This window comes from Excalfactoria chinensis, chromosome Z, assembly GCF_039878825.1.
Source record: "Excalfactoria chinensis isolate bCotChi1 chromosome Z, bCotChi1.hap2, whole genome shotgun sequence".
NCBI lineage: Eukaryota > Metazoa > Chordata > Aves > Galliformes > Phasianidae > Excalfactoria > Excalfactoria chinensis.
In genome coordinates, this window is record NC_092857.1 from 61,528,195 (window position 1) to 61,546,695 (window position 18,501).

The window sequence follows — 18,501 nt, forward strand, 5'->3', positions numbered from 1 at the left end:
TGGGAAGGAGAACTAGTCCATTGTAGCCCCTGTTCTGTTGTGTGAATGTCATTATTTAGGTACTTTGGAAACTGTTGTGTAGCCTAGAGAGCCTAGCTTTGCAAAATGGTATTTGTTGCTGTATAAAGCCCTAGGATTTCAATTTAACATTTTTTAAATTTTTTTTTTATCTCCATTTGTTTTACAAATGAATATTATGAGCGTACTTGGCATGAGAGGAATTCATTGTGTTGGGTTAATTTTTCTTCTCTGGGGTATTTTGGATCTGGAGATGTGGAGAGAGAGAGAGAAATGAAGAACATTTTATTTTTGCACTTCAAAATATTACAGAATTGTTTCAGTTCTTTATGCGTGTGGAGTTTTCTTGTTTTCACCTGCAAATTCAAGCTGTCCATTATCAGCATTATCTCTCCAAACTTGTGATTTCTGTAAATCTCTGTGTCTTAGAGTAGTTTTAAATGACATTGTCCTTCAAGGATTTTAGCATGAGGCATTTCAGTTAGGATTGTAGAATGGTTTGGTTTCTAAGAGAGCTTTAAAGATTATCTGTTTCTAACCCCCTGCTGCTGTACCACCATGCTTAAAGCCACATCCAGACTGGCCTTGAACACTTCCAAGGAGAGAGCAACCATAACCTCTCTGAGTACTAATCCTGTTACAAGTCCCTGAGTAACACCACTCAGCACCACTCATCACTAGTAACCTGTCCTTGAGCTGTTGACCAGACGTCTCTGCAGGCTCCAGCCAAATCCTCACCTACCAAATAGTCTACACTTTGAAATCCATGTCTGTCTAATTTAGAGACAGAGACATATAGTTGTTATCGTTCCTTGTAACAAAGTCACTTAAACTTGTCTTTATTTAGATGCTTTCACTTCTCATTTTGTCTAATTCAGATTTGAGATGGCTGATACCCCTGGGAAAATGAGATTTTGAAATAACAATGCTACCTACACTGCAACTTTCTGGAATTATTTTATGTTAGCATTTAGTAACTATTCTGGTTTCGTGTTCTTTGTGTAGGATGTTTGACTTTTGTGGCTTGTATTTTCAAAATTAACATTTTGTTATGTAGCACATGAAAGTGCTGGGGAGGTCTGTGAATGCAGTCTGAGCTGATGGTGTTTCTATTGTTCAGACTGTGAAGGTGGCAGACTCCTTACATATTAACTATGAGAAGCATACTGATAATGGGTTGTTTACTCCAAAACTAATGCCTCCTATTTTTCTTTTTTTTTTTTCTGGAAACTACAACAGATACAAAGAGCACAATAGTGCTGCTTGATAGAGCAAATTCTTAGCTACAAAACATTATCTATCAAGGTAGTCATCACCATTAACTGGTTCACCAATTAGCTGATTGTAATGTTCTTTGTTTTGTGGTGTGGCAGCTGTGTTTGTGGCTGTCCAGAATATGGCTTGCCTTTCAGTTCATTGTCACTACTCATGAAATGCACCACGTGCCATTTCACTTCGCTCACATCCACTGTTTAATCTCCTTAAACATTCAGCAAGTATCAAAGAATGTCAGCAGGTGCATTTTTTTCCACCTGGAGGAACTCAGTTCCATGCTTTTGTTTCAAGTGCACCTCCATGTCAAACACCATTTTGTCAGTCAGCCCCTCTGTTGCCATGTGACCATCATCTGCCTTAGATATTTTAGGCCAGTAGAATCAAGCAAGAGGCATTACTCGCAGAGCATCCCTCATAAACCTGCTCAAAAAAAAAATAGAAGAACAAGAACAAAAATGCATGAGTCTGCCTATACTGTCAAGTAGTTCATTAGGGCTAGTATGTAACTCAGAGATTGTATTATTAATGTTATCAACACCTGCTTCATAATTTTGTTAAATGTCTTTTTTCTTTCCTGTTACCTAAAGGGTGTAGAGATATTAACTTGAAGTGAGAAACAAAATTCCATATTTTAGTCTTGTTTGTTTTACAGCTTGTTCTTTTTATGCATGTGTTTATATATATGCAATTTGCTTTAGATTGCAGCTTCGTATGGAAATGTGGTTTGTATCTTTGAGCCAGTTAGTCTCTTGAAGCAGAGCAGCAGTCATCATAATGTAAGTAATTCATCGCTCCTTAATTTCAGTTACTCAGTTGTAAAGCTTGACTCATTTCTCTGGTTTGCTTTGCTTTTGTTGTCTAAATTGGGCAATGCAGTGGTCTGTGGGAAGTGAAAATGCTAGTAGGAGAGCAGAGGCATGTTATTTGTTTTTAGTAAAAACAGGTTATACTGTAATACTTCATGTTACATATATCTAAGTCTACAATTCATATCGTGAAAATTCCAGAATCTAACAAGACAAGCATGTCACTGCACTCCAAAGAATATGTCCATTATTATACGAATTCCTTTTTGAACCCCCTTCTGTAGCCTATCTGTGCTGAGGTGTTTTACAATTAGTATTTTAACTGCAGGTTATGGAAGTGCATATTCTCTTGTTTGAATAACTTTTGTAGAGATGGGTCTGATATTTTTGAAGTGCAGGATGATTACTTTAAAATTGTCTGTGAAATAAATATTTAATGAATCTAATCCTCCAGTTGTCCCAGGGAAAGAAGGAATGACTGAAAAACAAACCAAACCCCCAAAGAAATAGTCAACTATCTTCAGATTTCCTGGGGGGAGGGGGGGGGGGGGGGGGGGGAGAAGAGTAAAAAACTACCTGAACTTATTGAAATCCTTCAGCAATACTGTGGATATAAAATATGAGGTGCATTTATTGCATTTCACTTCTTGATTTTTATTTTCCTGAAGTCAGACTTTCCCTTTGAAAAACTCAGATTCTAATGATGGTGAAGTGTACTAAAATTTTTCCAAGCTGAGATTTTTTCAAGTTACAAGTGAGTAGTAGTTTATTTTTATGCATACTCCTCATAGAAGTTGGAGAGTGCAGTGAAGGCATGATATTTTTATTACAGAATGCAAGGGAAAGAAAGTATTTTCATGCTGAAGTTTGTGAATATTTAATGTTTCAGCAGTTGCATTACCAGTGGCAGAAGAATGCTCAAATCTTACTGGATGGTATAGCACATAATTTAACGTGGGATCCCACAGGTAAGAATAGAATATAAAAAACACTTAAAACATCCACTGTCTCAAATATTTCTTAGTAAAATTTCACTGTTCTTTGAAGACAAGGAAAATACTCATTTTGTTCTACCATGACAGAGAACATCAAAATGAGATGAAATCTGCAGGTGATGGAAAGTGTCCCTCCTTGTTAGAGAAGGGCCAAAACAGTATCTGTATGGTATTATCTGAATATTCTACTCTTAGCAGTATATAATGTTTGAAATAAGGGCTAAAATAATAAGTATTATTGTGAATAAGAAACAGCTTGTCTTTAGAAGTGATTGCTTTGAAAATTTTCAGCTCAAATTGTTTTCTCTCAGAAGAAAGGATAGTAGAAGCTGCCTTGCAAGATTAACTCAGTCTATCAATGCAGTGGAATGTATGAAAGCACACTATTATATAACTTTACTGGTTACTTGTGGTTTCTTTAATTAATGTGGAAGTTATTATATGGCATAGTTTGTTTTGCATTGTCTCTTCAATCTGTATTTTTTTTCTATTTTTTTTTTTTCTTCTACTTGTTTTGTTATAATTATTTGTTTTAGGCACTCGCCTTTTGACTGGTTCCAGTTGCCTTCAGCTTTGGTCCAATGTTCCTTTGGAGAGCGCATCTGACAATGACAGCACTGACAGAACAGATGTTGGAGAATGGAGGTGTATCTGGCAATGCAAGTAAGAAACTGTTTTAAAAACAGTTCCTTTTCCCTTGCTGGTTTGTTTAGTGAAATCATCCTGTTGATAAATGCTATTCAAACACAATTCTAGAATCATTTTTGCATTGAGTACGTAACATTTGTTCATTACTGCCAGTTTAGCTGTAACTATTTTTTATGTAGTTTGTGTTCTTTAAGAGCTCTTCAGTTTTACCAGGCACTATTAGAATGCCATGTAAAGGCTGTCATTGTGACTGTATCAGCAGACTTTGTTCCTTGTACAGTATATATGGTGAATGCTGCTTATTTGAAAGATATTACACTTGCAGGACCAATTTAGATAAAATTCCTTCACTGTCCTACTGAGTGCACCTTTATTTCCTCCACAGATGCCTTCCCACATTTTGCATTTTTGATATTCTTAGATATAGATATGAAAAGATGGACACTTTTGTTTTTACTTCGTCTCTGGATGTTCTTTGGGTGTTGATGTTAGTTGGTCATTATAGTCTTTGTGTCCGTGTATTTGCACAGTCAGAAGAGTTACATCAGTACTTCAGTTTGTGAGTTTGGTTCCTCTCAGCACAGGGACTCTTCTAATATATCAAGTGTACTGTTTGCTTGGGAGTAGTGTCCCGTATGTCAGTTTTCTTAAATAGGTATCCATAACTGGTTGACTGGAAGGTCTTAACCTGTACTTTTTCCTCATAAAGTACTGGATGTTCACGGTGGTTTCCTAGATGCACCTGGAAAAGCCCTTTTTTTTAACTTTTGAATTGTTTCTTTTTCCCTGTGCTCGCTTTTGCCAATGTGTTCAGTATCCCTAGTTAATTCAACTGGAAGATTTTCCTTTGAATATGACGAACTTTCTAAAATAAAGAAATCAAGACTTTGTTAGTTCATTGAGATATCCTTGTGACATCATCTCATAGCCTAATGAGAGAAATGAACATGCAGATAGAATGCCACAGCCATGGTTTTAGAATCTGAGCATATGGTAGTTGTAGACGGAAACATGCAATACTGTTACTCTCAAGTCCCTTAGATAGCAAGTTCTCATGTGTGCATCTCAAACCTTACAGAAGTCTTTATTTTGTACCTCTAAACTCATTCATGGAGCAGAAAAAGCTGGGTTTTGTATATTTTAGATTAACAGGTCCCAAAAAGGGTCAGCAGAACTTGCTCTATCCGTTCAGCTTTTGTGTCTGAATCTTCCAACATTTGTAGTTTTATTAGATCAAGAATAAATGAGAAGTTGTCAGGATACTGACTTGGCAATACTATTCCTTCCCAGGATTAATTTCAATGTTTAGAAAAGGCACTCCCAAGTGTCTTAGTGTTGGCTCTGGTAGGAACATGTTGCTGAAACAGAGTTGACAATTGCCTTGCTTTGATTCATAAATTTTGTAATGGATTTGCTGTTGTTAATATACACACACTTCATTCACACTTTTATTAACTTGGTGACTAACTTAATCTCTCTTGAATGTTAGGCCTTAAAAATTGTCTTAAGTGTCTAAGAATTTCAAGCTTAAAACATGTAGTCTGTACTTGCACTACACCGTAAAATTCTCGTGTGTTCTTCTTGCTGTAAATAAGCCAGTCATACAGGTGATAGCTCAGTACTTGAAAACTTGTAAAATACACTTGTACGTATTTTCAATTAAAAGCAGAAAAATGAACCATTAAGTAGGCTTAAAAATATATATATTTTTTCAGTGTGGCATCTTTTACCTTTTTGACTGTGAATGTAACATCTATTTAAAATACTTCTGAAGTACATTATGCTATAACTGAAAAGTTATACCATAGAAAATAAGAAAAATAAAGGAAAATTTTCTTTTTTTTTTTTTTTCCTTTTTTTTTTTGTCTCCCAGACAACTTGAAAGATAGTGTGGAGTGGAAGAAATGAGCTTGAAATCCAGATGTTTATGAAGTGAAAACAGGATGTATCTAGGGCAGAGCACACATGTGTAATCCATTAGGAATGGTTTTTAAGTCATGATCATTTGAAATATCAGGCACTGTAGTTGTTCTCAGCTGCATTGTTTGCTCCATGTTTTTTCTGTGTGACTACAACCACTCATTGTATTCAAGTTTCTCTTCCTTCTGAACTTTCTTAAACCTTAAATTCTTTCACACAGTACAGTACATAATTTCATACAAAAATTGAATTGCTTTCATGAATTCAAAGCAAAAAGCTGTTTAGAGTTCTGAAGAAGTTCATAAAACATAACTTGCTATTTTTAATTCTCTTTATTTCATAGTACTGCCTCTCAAGTTTGTTTAATGAAATTCTCACCAGATGGGGAGTTTTTTGCTACTGCTGGAAAGGTAAACCTTTTCTAGCTGTTTTTTGCTTGATTGTTTTTAAACCAAAATGTTTTTTCATGAATATTGAGAATCTGGGGGAAGGATAATTTCCTAAGACAGGAAGGGATAATAATAAAATATTTTCTGTGTCATATTTTAAAATACAGCTTGATACTGACTCAAAATGGATAAGGTATTGGAATATGTATTCCTACATAATCACAGTCAGTAGATTAATCATAAAAAATTCAAGTTACTGTAAAGGATGCAGTGAACAAATGTGACATATCGTATGAGAATTTGCACTACTTGTTAAGGAGTGGTAAGTGAATGGTTTGCTGCTCCAAGTAATGCTGTTGTCTTTATCTGAGGGGGGTGTGACACTGCAAAGAAACCCTCATGTCATCATTACTGTTTTAAAGAAACAGAAAACACAGGTTATCAAATACAAATAGGTACCAAGTTTATGCTGTCAACTAAATATCCTAGTAGAGGTTGTGTAATAATGTAAAAAAAGCAAAATGCTGGTGTGCAAGTTTAATGGGGACAGTGATGTTTTTAAGATAAGTGGAAAACTTGGCTGAAGTGTCACAGAGCCCAAAGCAATAAAGCTGACAAATTCTTTTGCCAAAGTACATTGTACTTTGAATAACAGTACAGTTTTGTATAGATTTATTGCAAAACACTGATAGCTAATAAGAAGGAGTGGAATTAAATTCAAATTACTAATGGTAAGGCAGACCAAAGGGGTCTCTGCAACTACAGATCAAGTGTAGATCAAGTTCTTTTTACTGGGCTGACCTGAGTATTCACTTGGAAGAAAAATTGAAAACCAAGGTGTTGAGTTTCAGTGTATGAAGTTCTGCTGATACATCGAGTTCTTATCCAAAATATGTACCGTCTTACCCTGCTCTCTACCAGGATGATTGTCTTGTGAAAGTGTGGTACAATACAGACAACTGGCGATCATCTGTAACACCACCAAGTGCAAGTCCAGGAAAACAAGCACAAGAAGTTGATTTTTCATTTGTTTACTTGGCCCATCCTCGATCAGTAAATTCATTTTCATGGAGGAAGACAAGCAAATTCATGCCACGGTGAGTACTTCTAACAAACCAAAACTAAGAAGAAAATTCTCTGAGAACTTCAAACAAAGTTTTCCATACTATGCACTAAACTGTTCTGTAGAAGTTCAGGAAGCTACTTCTGTTTACTCTGAGACCTCATTTAAATCCATTGTTCTGCCACGTTATCTTAGTTGTATTGAAATGTATTTTCACCACATTTCATAGATTAGACAGACTTTTTCTGGGGGGGAGAGCTAGAGATTGGCATATGTACTCACAGATTTACTGTTGATGACAGTCACACATGTAAAATTTGTACTCTTTGGCTTGTAGTGGAACTTGACAGCCTTGTATACATTTAAATGATTGCTTCATGCTGAAGTTCTTGAAGGTATATGGGTGAGAAGGAAGTGTGGATAATGAAACTGAGTTTCTGATTGTCTTAGATGTTGGACTAGATATAAAATAATTACTCACAAGAAAAAAACACTCTTTACAGCTTTTTGTTTGCATTGCCTTAAATGCATTCTCAAACTGAAGTAATATCGGTAATTTCATATCCTGCAAGCATAATTTTATGTGTCTGTTATTCCTGTCAGTACATTTTGAATTCTGCATGTCTGCGTGTGTTGGCAAGTTTCTACTGTCTTTTGTATACCAATCTTTAAATTGAAGACATTTTATGAAGTCATTACCATTATTTAGCAAGTTCTCTGCCTCAGTCTTCACTGGCAGTGAGACCTCCCTTGCTTCTCAGGTGCCTAAGCCTCTAAGCAGGGATCGGTGAGCAGAATCCTCATGCTGTCAATGTGAAGCAAATCGGAGCCTTTCTCATGAGGCTGAATGTGCATCAATCTATAGGCCAGGGGACATGAATTCTAGGGTGATGAGACTGATGTAGTAACCAAGCCATTCACCAAGCCACAGCTTTTCAGATAGGGAAGTCCCTTGTGACTGGAGAAAGGAAAACATCTCCCAATTTTAGGACAGGAAGAAAAGACCTGGGGAACTACAGGTTGATGAGCCTCACCTCTGTTCCTGGGATGATCATGGAATGTAATGTCTTTTTAGGTTTTTCTTTTCCTAACATTTACACTACTTTGTATGATTTTGTAACCGATAGTAGAAACTCTTTGGGACTGTTATTTTGGTTTCGTGCTGTGTTGATTGTGAGTAGCTTTTTCACACCTTAAATTTTCTTTCATTAGTGGTGCTGTCTGCAATGTACTCCTGACTTGCTGTAAGGATAACGTTTGTCGTCTCTGGGCAGAGACTTTGTTACCGAGTGATAGTCTGTTGTATGGTGGAGGATATAACAATTGGACTGAAGCAGTGAACTTCACAAATAGTTTCAAGAGAAATACTTCAAGTAAGGAACGAATGCAAAATGCGTTAGAGGTAAGAAGTGAAAGTGAACTTGGGGAATAAACACATGTGCATGCAATTTTAGATGGGATTGTACTTACTACCTTGAATGCAAGCTCTTTCCTATGGCCTACATCTCCATGGACTTCATCTACAGTCTAAGTCCTGCTTCTACAGGGGCTCTTTATGAGCTGTGGCCTCCTTCAAACTATATCCACTGCTGCACTGGGGGTTCATTGGAGGCTGCAGGTGGAGAACTGCTCTGCATGGTGCCCACAGACTTCAGGGACACAGCCTGCTCCAGCACGGGCCTATGCTGGGCTGCAGGGAGTTTCTCCTCCCTACCTGCAGCATCTCCTGCGCTCCTCCTGCACTCACTTTGGTGCCTGCAGAGATGCTTCTGTAATTGTTGTTACTTCTCTCTCCTTTCTGCTGTTGTGCATCAGTTTTTCACTTCCTTTAATTTGCCCTCCCCAGAGGCATAACCAGTGTCACTTTTGGCTCAGCTCTGGCAGCAATGGGTTCCTTCTGGAGCACTGGAGCTGACTGTGATGTGACAAGGGGCAACTACTGTGCTCTGCTCACAGGGGTCACTCCTGTTTGCAGCCCTGTCTATTCCATAATCTTGCCATATAACTGAATATGGCAGTGAACTTTAAAAATCATAGGGCTTTTCTTGTGGGAGCAGAAGTACGTATCTAATGAGATGCAAAGCACTAATGTAGTTTTTCCCAGCCTCTCTGAAACAAGATGATTCATACTTGCTTTTTTTTGTTCAGAATCTTCAGTGAGCACATTGTATGTTTATGAAACAAAAAATTCTTCTGCTTAAGTGTAAAACCTGCAGAAGCATTGTTCGCACACTGAAATATGAAACAGTAGTTAAGTCACGGTATGTTACAGTATCTGTGGGAGTCTTTATAAGTGAATCTGAACACAAAGATACTGTTCTGCTGGAGATGCAATCAGAACATTGTAACTTTTGTGAGAAACTCAGCCAATGCTTTAAAGTAACTTTTAAACTTAAATAATATGTTTAATACGCCGATGTCTGGAAAGTCACTTACAGACGAAATCTGCCTTCTCTTTTTGAAAGGAATTAAAAATGACTCCTTATTCTTCATGCAGTTAAACCTGAGGCACTTTCGGCGAGGAAGAAGGAGGTCAGGTGCTGTTGTTGCACATACTGGATGCTCTCCACATCAGCAAGATCCTCATGAAGTTCACAGGAACATTGCTCCTCATGCAAATGCACTCTGTCACTTCCATATTGCTGCCAGCATCAATCCAGCAACAGGTAGGAATTGTGCAAAATGCTTGCTGCAGGATAACTGCAATTTTCTCTTAGGCATGTTTTGTTAGTGTAATTGTAACTTGCTCTGCTCTGTACAGTATTTCTCTGCTGATGCAAAATGTCTAGGATATTGGTTTCTTTGAACAACTAGCAGAGCTTACATCAACAGTAATGAAATACTGTGAAGGAATTTCAGTAATCATGGCTTTCATTTTTTTCCATATAACTGGTCTGAGGTACAGTATTTGTGACAGGAGGTGCAGATTTAATGGTAATTGCACTGGGTGTATGAAGTGTATTGCAGGCTGCACGGTGATGAAACAAAATATTCCAGACTTCTTAAAATGATTATCTAATATGAAGTGGTTGATATAACAGTCATCTTTATACTTACATTCTTTATCTGAACCAAACAAAACACTTTTATCTTGTGTTCTATAAACTTTAATATTCTCTATTACTCAAGCATTATGTTGGTAGGGCTTGTCTTCAGTACCTTGTTAGTAACTAATATTTGTCTTCATAGCTGTTTGCCCATTCTGAAATACAAAAATACTGCCTTTGTGTACCCATTTAGGAGCTGAATAGTTCAGTACTGAGTAGCCTTTAATTAGGACTTTCCTGCTGTGTTGTGGTTTCCTGTGCTGATCCTTTCCTTGGAGTGTTTTAGGACCATCTTAAGCTTACTTTGCCCCTACTGATCCATTGTTTGTTGCTGGATTTATGTGCTTGTTTGTATTTGTAGCCGTACAATCTTTGGTATGATTTTGAAGAACAATGGGTTTCTTTTATGTTGCTAGGCTAAATGAGCTGTAGAAAGATTAGTTTTCGTCTTTCAGAGCGTTAGTTCATACTACTCTTAACAGATATTATTAGAACAGCATACAGCCTACCAAAAAGAGACTTTTTGTACTGTACAGTAAATAATTCCTTCAATCCCTTGATCATCTCAGCAGCCTGTCATTGGATTCTTTGCAGTTTTTCTTGTACTGCAGAGCACAAATCTGCACATGATACACAGAGGTGCTGCCTAACCAATGCTGAATAAAAGGGAAACATCACATCTCCTGGCCTGCTGGCAATGATTTGTGTACTACAGCCCAGTATGCCAGCAGTCTTCTCAGTGACAAGTTCACGTTGCTTACACATGTTCAGCTTGATATTTACCAGGACCTTCAAGTCCTTTTCTACCAAGGTGCTTTCCAGCTGTATGGTCTTTAGCATGTCCTTGTGCCTTTCCAGGTGCAGAGCTCTGCACTTCTTGCTGAACTTCATGAGATTCTTGTCATCCCATTTCTTGACTCTGTCAAGGTCCCTGTGAGTTCAATAGAAGGAGTAAGCAGTATTTATTTTTAGGTGGTTTTTTTTGTTTTGTTTTGCTTTTAGCTTTTCAGAGTTATTTTTAGGCATATCCAGACAGTTACTGAAACCAAAGTCTTTATGAGCTTTTTTTCTTTTAAAAAAGTGTCATTTATAGTGCAAGTTGAAATTTGCTAAGGACCCCAGACTGAGAGCTAGTTAGAAGCTGCTATCCTCAAGAAAATGCACAAAAAGTTTTTAGTTCAGGAACTGAGTAACTCTGAAGTTATCAAGTAGAGGAACACAGGTTCTGCTTTTAGTATAAGCATTATGCTGTATTTATGACTGGCAATACTTCCTGTTTTCTTTCTTAAGGTGCGCAGACCAAATTTCTTTAGCATTCTCTTTCTTCGTTTCCTCTCCCTGTCCTTTACCAACTGCAAAATTGTACACAGTCATGTTGGTCCTTTCTTCTATTTGTGTGCCCTGTTTTTATTTTCTTACATTACAGCATAAATAAGTAGAGCCATTACTAGTGAAGGAACAGTATTGTCATTAAAAATATTTTGTCTCTTGGGGTTTGGAATTGAAGTACTAGTTCATAAATAAGGACTAGAAGCAGAATATCTGTGAAGGCTTCCTGTTGGGAATTAAATGGAGGTTAAGCTCTTAGCATATTGCTTTGTGGCTTGTTTCAGTAAATTGCAGTAATTTACCTAGCAACTTTCTTGACAAGCTTAGATGATTAACTTTGCAGCAGTCTGATACTTGCTTCTGCCACTTACTCAGTGATTACTGGTTTGTTTTTCACCAAGCGGCATCATATAGCATTATAAAAAAAAGAAAAGTGAATCTGTAGGAATGAGAAGTCCTGGCTTTGTATGATAACATAACAGAGAATTCTGGTCACTCTATTAGTTCTTGCTAGTGTAAACTGTGGTACATGCGATCCTTGATAACCTTGTGTACTTCCTGCAGCCTCAGTTCTGGAGTTAACACTGTGAAATTATGCTCAAATTATTTGTTTGTACTAAGCTGTAGTAGCAAAAAGCAGGTGCAGGATGTGCTAGTTTAACATCAATGAGCAGCTAGCCCAGCATCATGCCACTTTTTCAAACCAGCCCTCCTCTCCCCCTGGATCAGAAGGACTGGAGGAGAAGATACGAAGAAAAAAAAAACAAACTCATGTTGGGAGATTGTTTGCCAATTACCATTACAAGCAAAACAGGCTAAGCATAAGGGAAACTAATGTAATTTATTGCCTAGTAATAAAACTAGGGCAATAAGAACTAAAAGCAAACTAAAAACACATCCCGCCTCCCCTGTGCTCCACCTTTATTTATGTCCTTCTCTTGAGCAGTGCAGGGGGATGGGGACCTTGGTGCCTGCAGGGCTGTTTCGCATTTCTCACACCTTTTCTCCTAGCTGCTGCTGTGTAGCAGTTTTTTTTTCCCTTTCTTAAATCTGCTCTAAAGAAAACACAACCAGCACTGCTCATGGCTCAGCCCTGGCCAGGAGTGGGTCCCTTTTGAAGCAACTGGAGGTGGCTCTTAACTAACTTGGGGCAGGTCTTGATCTCTTCTTTCAATCCCTATAGCCCATTGCTGAACCTTGGCACGTAAACCTGATACTCACTGCCATACTGTATTGCTGATAGGGGTATACTAAAGAAAAACCGTGTATAAAATCGCTAATGGATAGCAACAGAACGGTGTAATACTGAAAGGTGATGTTGGTTGAAAGGTCTGACTAGTGGCAATACATTTACTCCTTTTTTTTTTTTCATGATTGAGTTTCTACTTGAAAACAGTTTCTCAAAAATAATTTTTTGTCCAAACTGCTTTGTTTTGAATAAAGTTTTTAATATCCTTCATGTTAGATATTCCTCTACTCCCTTCTATCACATCTTTGAGTCTTGGTGAAAACGAAGAGAAGAGTGGACCCTTTGTCGTGCACTGGCTGAACAATAAAGAACTTCATTTTACCTTATCCATGGAAGTATTTTTGCAGCAACTTAAAAAGAATTTTGAACATCATTCTCCTGAGACAAATACTGAGGAATCCAGTCAGATGGATGTAAGATCAGAAGAAGGTAAAAGTCCTGTCATAGACAAATGGCTTTCATTTTACAATATAATATGTAATATTCTTCCGTCTGGTCTGTGAGGCATGGTGTTTAATACAGTATGAAGCAGAGAGACTGCAGTAACATCTATGTGAATTTCCTTCCCTCCTACTCTTAAGAACTAAAGTGGCTCTTTAAAAAAGAAGAAAGTATGTGCTTGAGGAAGTTGATTTAATATTGAAACTAAACTTTCTTGCATTCACTATTGATGTGCACCACATCTAAACAGCTTTATATTTAACTGAATACATAATATTATACATAGTTTGGAGGTGATTGCCATTCAGTCTGTGCATGCAAAAATTGTTACAAAGGGAAAAATAAGTATTTCAAACTGAAATGCAAACTCAGCAGTATTGATTTATTAGTCATTGGCTGCAGTCCACTGGAGGACTTTTGATTAGATCTTTCATTATTTAAAATTTATGCTTGCATGATTTATTTAGAATAATCTTGAAAGGTGCTCCAGGGCTTGAAAGACACTGCTTGCTAAACTTCTGAATATGATTTGTTTGTGTTCTAGAAGCTAATGAAAATGGAGATGAACAGAAAGGAAATGAAGAGAAGAAGGAACTGGGTGATGAAAAGACTACTCCAGCATCAAGCCTTGTTCCTTTATCTTCTGCTGTTGTAGATCACGAAGTTGAAGTATTGCTTTCTGAATGGAGTAAAAATGCTGATATGCTATTTAGTATACATCCTATGGATGGTTCACTGCTGGTATGGCATGTAGACTGGCTGGATGAGTACCAACCTGGCATGTTTCGACAGGTGCAGGTACTTTACTTTTTTCAGGATTACACACTTCTACTGAGTAGAAAGTATGCTGAGTAAATTTTGATGCTTACTGTTTCTTTCTTTATTAAAATTCCAGGTGTCTTTTGTTTCAAGGATTCCTGTTGCATTCCCAACTGGTGATGCAAACTCTCTTTGCAGAAGTATAGTGATGTATGCATGTACCAAAAATGTTGACTTGGCTATTCAGCAAGGCAGACAAAAGCCTCCTGGCCTTACACGATCTTCATCTATGCTTATCTCTTCTGGACACAGTAAATCAACCAACAGTTTAAAACTAAGTATTTTCACACCCAATGTTATGATGATTTCTAAACATGCGGATGGTTCTTTGAATCAGTGGCTCGTGAGTTTTGCTGAAGAATCTGCTTTTTCAACTGTACTTAGTATTTCACATAAATCGAGATACTGTGGTCACCGTTTTCATCTTAATGACTTGGCTTGCCATTCAGTATTACCACTGCTGCTTACAACCTCACATCACAATGCTCTAAGTTCACCAGACGTTGAGAATGCGAAACAGGCAAATGATTCTTTAAAGTCTCAGGAGTCATCAGTAAGACTTCAGGGTAGAGGCAATGCAAATGTAACATCCCAGGATCCCAATGCAGTTTACAGTGAACTTATTCTTTGGAGAGTTGATCCTGTTGGGCCACTTTCCTTTTCTGGTGGAGTTTCTGAACTTGCTCGGATCAATTCTCTCCATGTTTCAGCTTTTTCTAATGTTGCATGGCTGCCTACTCTTATACCCAGCTACTGCCTTGGTGAGTTCATTTTACTGGTTTCTTAAGTGTTTCAGAATAACTGTAATCTGAGCTAATAATACTATTAAGTAGACAATGTAGATATATGTGAATCCATTGAAGAAGATATGTTAAGCGTGAATCCTTTATATTACAAGTTTTCAAGCTACTAATGCTTTGATTATTGTATATTCATTTCTGAAGAATTGCTCTGTAGTTCTGCCTTTTTTGTGTACTTCTTATTTGGGGAGCTAATGAAGAGGTGTGCTCAGATGCTAGTGTATTCTTTAGACTGCAGACTGTGGTGAACACCTAGAAATGGAGGTAGATTTTGCACTAATTTAAAAACCAAATTCTGATTTCGTTCTGTATTCTTTAGTTCGTTTGCTAAGCATTACACTTTGTAGTTCTTGGATATGAACTGAATTTAAGGAGGGAGTATTTCTCATGTTGTGTTTCTTTTTCATATGTTGCAAATTTCCTCTTGATGAAGAAGGGAGCCAGTTGGTGTCTGAACATTTTGAGCAGTTTATGCATTCATATTTTTCAGGTGCATACTGTAATTCTCCAAGTGCCTGCTTTGTGGCTAGTGATGGACAGCATTTGAGATTATATCAAGCTGTGATAGATGCTAAAAAACTTCTGTGTGAGCAATCCAATCCAGAGATTTCTGTAAGTGAATTCTGTGTCAAGTTTTAGGAGGTTGGAATCTCATTCAATGGTAATAATTACAGACTTATTAGAAACTGACTAAGCTGGTTGCTGAGGATTTTGCAGGTCACAGTAGTCCAGTTTTGCTTGTCAAAACAGATACCATAAAGCTTTTCAGCTCGGTAGTGGTACTACAGTTAAAAAATGTTTCAGCTCAGTGAAAGAGCAATAAACTGCTGCAAGTGAGGCTTTTCAAAGGAGTTCAAGTTCTCTCCACACTTTGTCAACAAAAGTATGCCACTTGATAAAACTACAAATGTTATAAGTGATCATGGAAACTCACATACAATGCTTTTTCTAACGTTTGCTTAGCTGTTTCATCTAGCTGGTAGACTGTTACAAATATGGACAAAACTGAGTTAACAATCATTCCACTGACTTTTTTAAAACAGAAATACGTTGGTGAAGTTTTTAACATCATAAGTCAGCAATCTACTGCTCGTCCAGGATGTATCATTGAATTGGATGCCATCACAGAGCTTGTAAGACCTTTTTCTTGTACTTATTTTATACTATAAGCACCTTGTTACAAAGTGTTAACAGTAGAGATTATGGTTACAGTTTCCTGTCAAGTGAAATGAAACATTCAAAGATTCATTTTGACATACACTGACCATCCAAGCCTACTGGAGTTCAGGAAGCATTTGGCAATGCTCTTAGAATTTGAATTTGAATTTGGAGCAGTCCCGTGTGGAGCCATTGATGTTCCATGTGGGTCCCTTCCAACTCAGCATATTCTATGATACTATAATACACTTACTTTTAGTTTCATAGAACTTGTAAATGGAGAAAATTTTAATAATGAGGTGCATTTTATTGAAAAACCTTTCTTGTAATCAACTTAACAATCAACTTATAAGCTCCCATGTTAGAGAAAACTTATGCATTGCACTCTGTGATGTTCAGTTCTTGTGTGTATCTTTTACTTTCTTAGCATGGCAGGAAAACACAATTATTCCATGTTTTTCAAGAAGACTTCATTTTAAATAACCAAGAGAAAGGAACACCTGATAAGAAGAATAATGTAGTGGATTCTGGTAAAGAACTGTTTTTCATTAAGACAAATAATTTTATGTTGCTTTCTGCAGAACTTACTGTATAGGTTTTTCCATTTTTCTTTATTTAACACCTTTGTATGCTAAAGAAGAAATTCTAATGTAGGGAAACTTAAAGTGGGTGCTTCACTTTCTGGGAGATTAATATGTATCCAAATTTAGACAAAGTAACTTAAATAATCAGGTACCCATCAATTACTTCTTAAAGCATTTTATTGTTGATATCCTTGTGTCAAGTGTTTTAAACTTAAAGCCTGCATTTGTAAGATATGATATAGCAGCAAACTTACCTGCATCCTTTCATGAAGGATACTCATCCTTCACATCAGATGAATGCTCTCATAGGGCCTTATAATATAATAATAATAATTCCAAATTAGCAAAGCATCCCCAAAATACCCAGAACTTAAAAATACAATGCTGTGAGTAATGCATGAAAAATACGTAGCTATAATTATGGGGTTTATGATTCTGTGGATCTTAAGATTGTTCTCAAATTCTCTGGAATAAATTTTTCCATTCCTGAATTTGAGTAGTGTTTTTGTTGTTTAGGCATATGAATTTTGTATTGTTCTGTTCCAGTTTAATGGTTTGGAAAACAAAGGTAAAAATAAAGTTGTGGTCAAGTTATCTGCAGTAGTAGTGAGAATGCTAAATATGAGGAAGCAAAATTATGTGAAGTATCAAAATGTTGCTTAAAACTAGCCATGTGAAATATATTTTTGGTATAAGAAAAGAGACATACTAAGAAAAATGACATGAGCTGAATGTACATAGTGATTGATTCTGAGTGAGCTGTTTCTGCTCAAGAAAGATGTGGAGCAATAGATACTATCCATGAAATTGACCACTGCTGAGAGCTGGATCTACTGGAAACACAAATAGGATGATGGAAATAACTGAAATGAGGAGAAAAAATAAGTGTTGTTTGAAAGTAAATTTGTCACGTTTGCATGGAAGTAATTCAGTCTTGGATGTCCGTATATATGTGTGTTCTGGATGACTACCATGTAAGACCTTGGGCTAAGTGGACCCCTTATAAGTATGACCTAGAAGTGTGCCCTTGGCATATGTTCTCACTTGAATGTATCTACTGCTTTAAATCATTTCAGTTTTAATCCTCTAGTCTTTAGTGAAACATTTCAGGTACTTGGCTCATGTTATTTTTTGAAAAGAGTAAATTCAGTAATAGATGCTTAAGTGTATGAGACAAACACATTAAGGACAAATATGTAGAAATGAGAATACGTTCTGGTACTCACCTTTAAACACATGGGAGATGTTTTACCCCCTCTGAAACAAAGTAGTGACAGTTTTTCATGTGTGTACCTAAACAAGTGACAAGGATTATTGCTTGTGATAAAATATTCATAAAAGTAGTGTGAAGTAGTTAAATACAGTCATTGCATTTGAGCATCAGTTCACAGTAGCTTACTTTCTAGCTGGCCCAACTTCAAACTTTAGTTGAAGTAAAATGTTCTTGTTCTGATTTTCATCAGGAAAACAGCAGAATGGATTCTCTGAAAAATTCTACTTAATAGTAGTAGAGTATACTCAAAACCATTCATTACTACATATGTGGCATTTACATTTGAAGTCAGTTCCAGTCTCAGTAGGTAAGCCCTTTTCCTTGTAGAATAGATGTTTATTTAAAAGAAAAAAAGCCATTTTCTTGTGAATATATGTGCTACTAAATGGTTTCCTAAGTGATATTTCATCTTTTGAAAAGAACCTTGATTCTTCTGTTAAAAGCTTAAATCAAAACCCACTGTTTTCTTTACTAGTTCATAATTTTCAGAATGCTGAAGCATTTGATGTATTCATCATGAGCCCTAACTTTGCTATGTTTTCTTTTTTATCTTAAGGGCACATATATTCATACAGTTTAAATGGAGCCTAACAGTTCAGATGATTTTCTTTTCAGAAGTTTTTGTTCTGCAGTTTTTGTATTTAAGGTTTTTTATGGTGGGCAAAGATTACAGTTACAGTTATGTGC

General features: G+C 36.7%; 1 protein-coding gene across 3 annotated transcripts in view; it reads left to right on the forward strand.

Annotated features, from left to right (window-relative positions):
* The window catches only part of DMXL1 (Dmx like 1), a 69,890-nt gene that overhangs the window by 9,422 nt on the left and 41,967 nt on the right, over positions 1-18,501 (forward strand). For all 3 annotated transcript variants that reach the window (XM_072360119.1, XM_072360120.1, XM_072360121.1), the window contains exons 3-16: positions 1,992-2,069; positions 2,989-3,067; positions 3,631-3,757; positions 6,006-6,072; positions 6,973-7,148; positions 8,327-8,516; positions 9,612-9,780; positions 12,956-13,168; positions 13,725-13,978; positions 14,076-14,760; positions 15,290-15,411; positions 15,843-15,932; positions 16,385-16,487; positions 18,005-18,121. In XM_072360119.1, the coding sequence (XP_072216220.1) occupies positions 1,992-2,069; positions 2,989-3,067; positions 3,631-3,757; positions 6,006-6,072; positions 6,973-7,148; positions 8,327-8,516; positions 9,612-9,780; positions 12,956-13,168; positions 13,725-13,978; positions 14,076-14,760; positions 15,290-15,411; positions 15,843-15,932; positions 16,385-16,487; positions 18,005-18,121 (2,470 nt within the window). The remainder of the gene's footprint in view (positions 1-1,991; positions 2,070-2,988; positions 3,068-3,630; positions 3,758-6,005; positions 6,073-6,972; positions 7,149-8,326; positions 8,517-9,611; positions 9,781-12,955; positions 13,169-13,724; positions 13,979-14,075; positions 14,761-15,289; positions 15,412-15,842; positions 15,933-16,384; positions 16,488-18,004; positions 18,122-18,501) is intronic.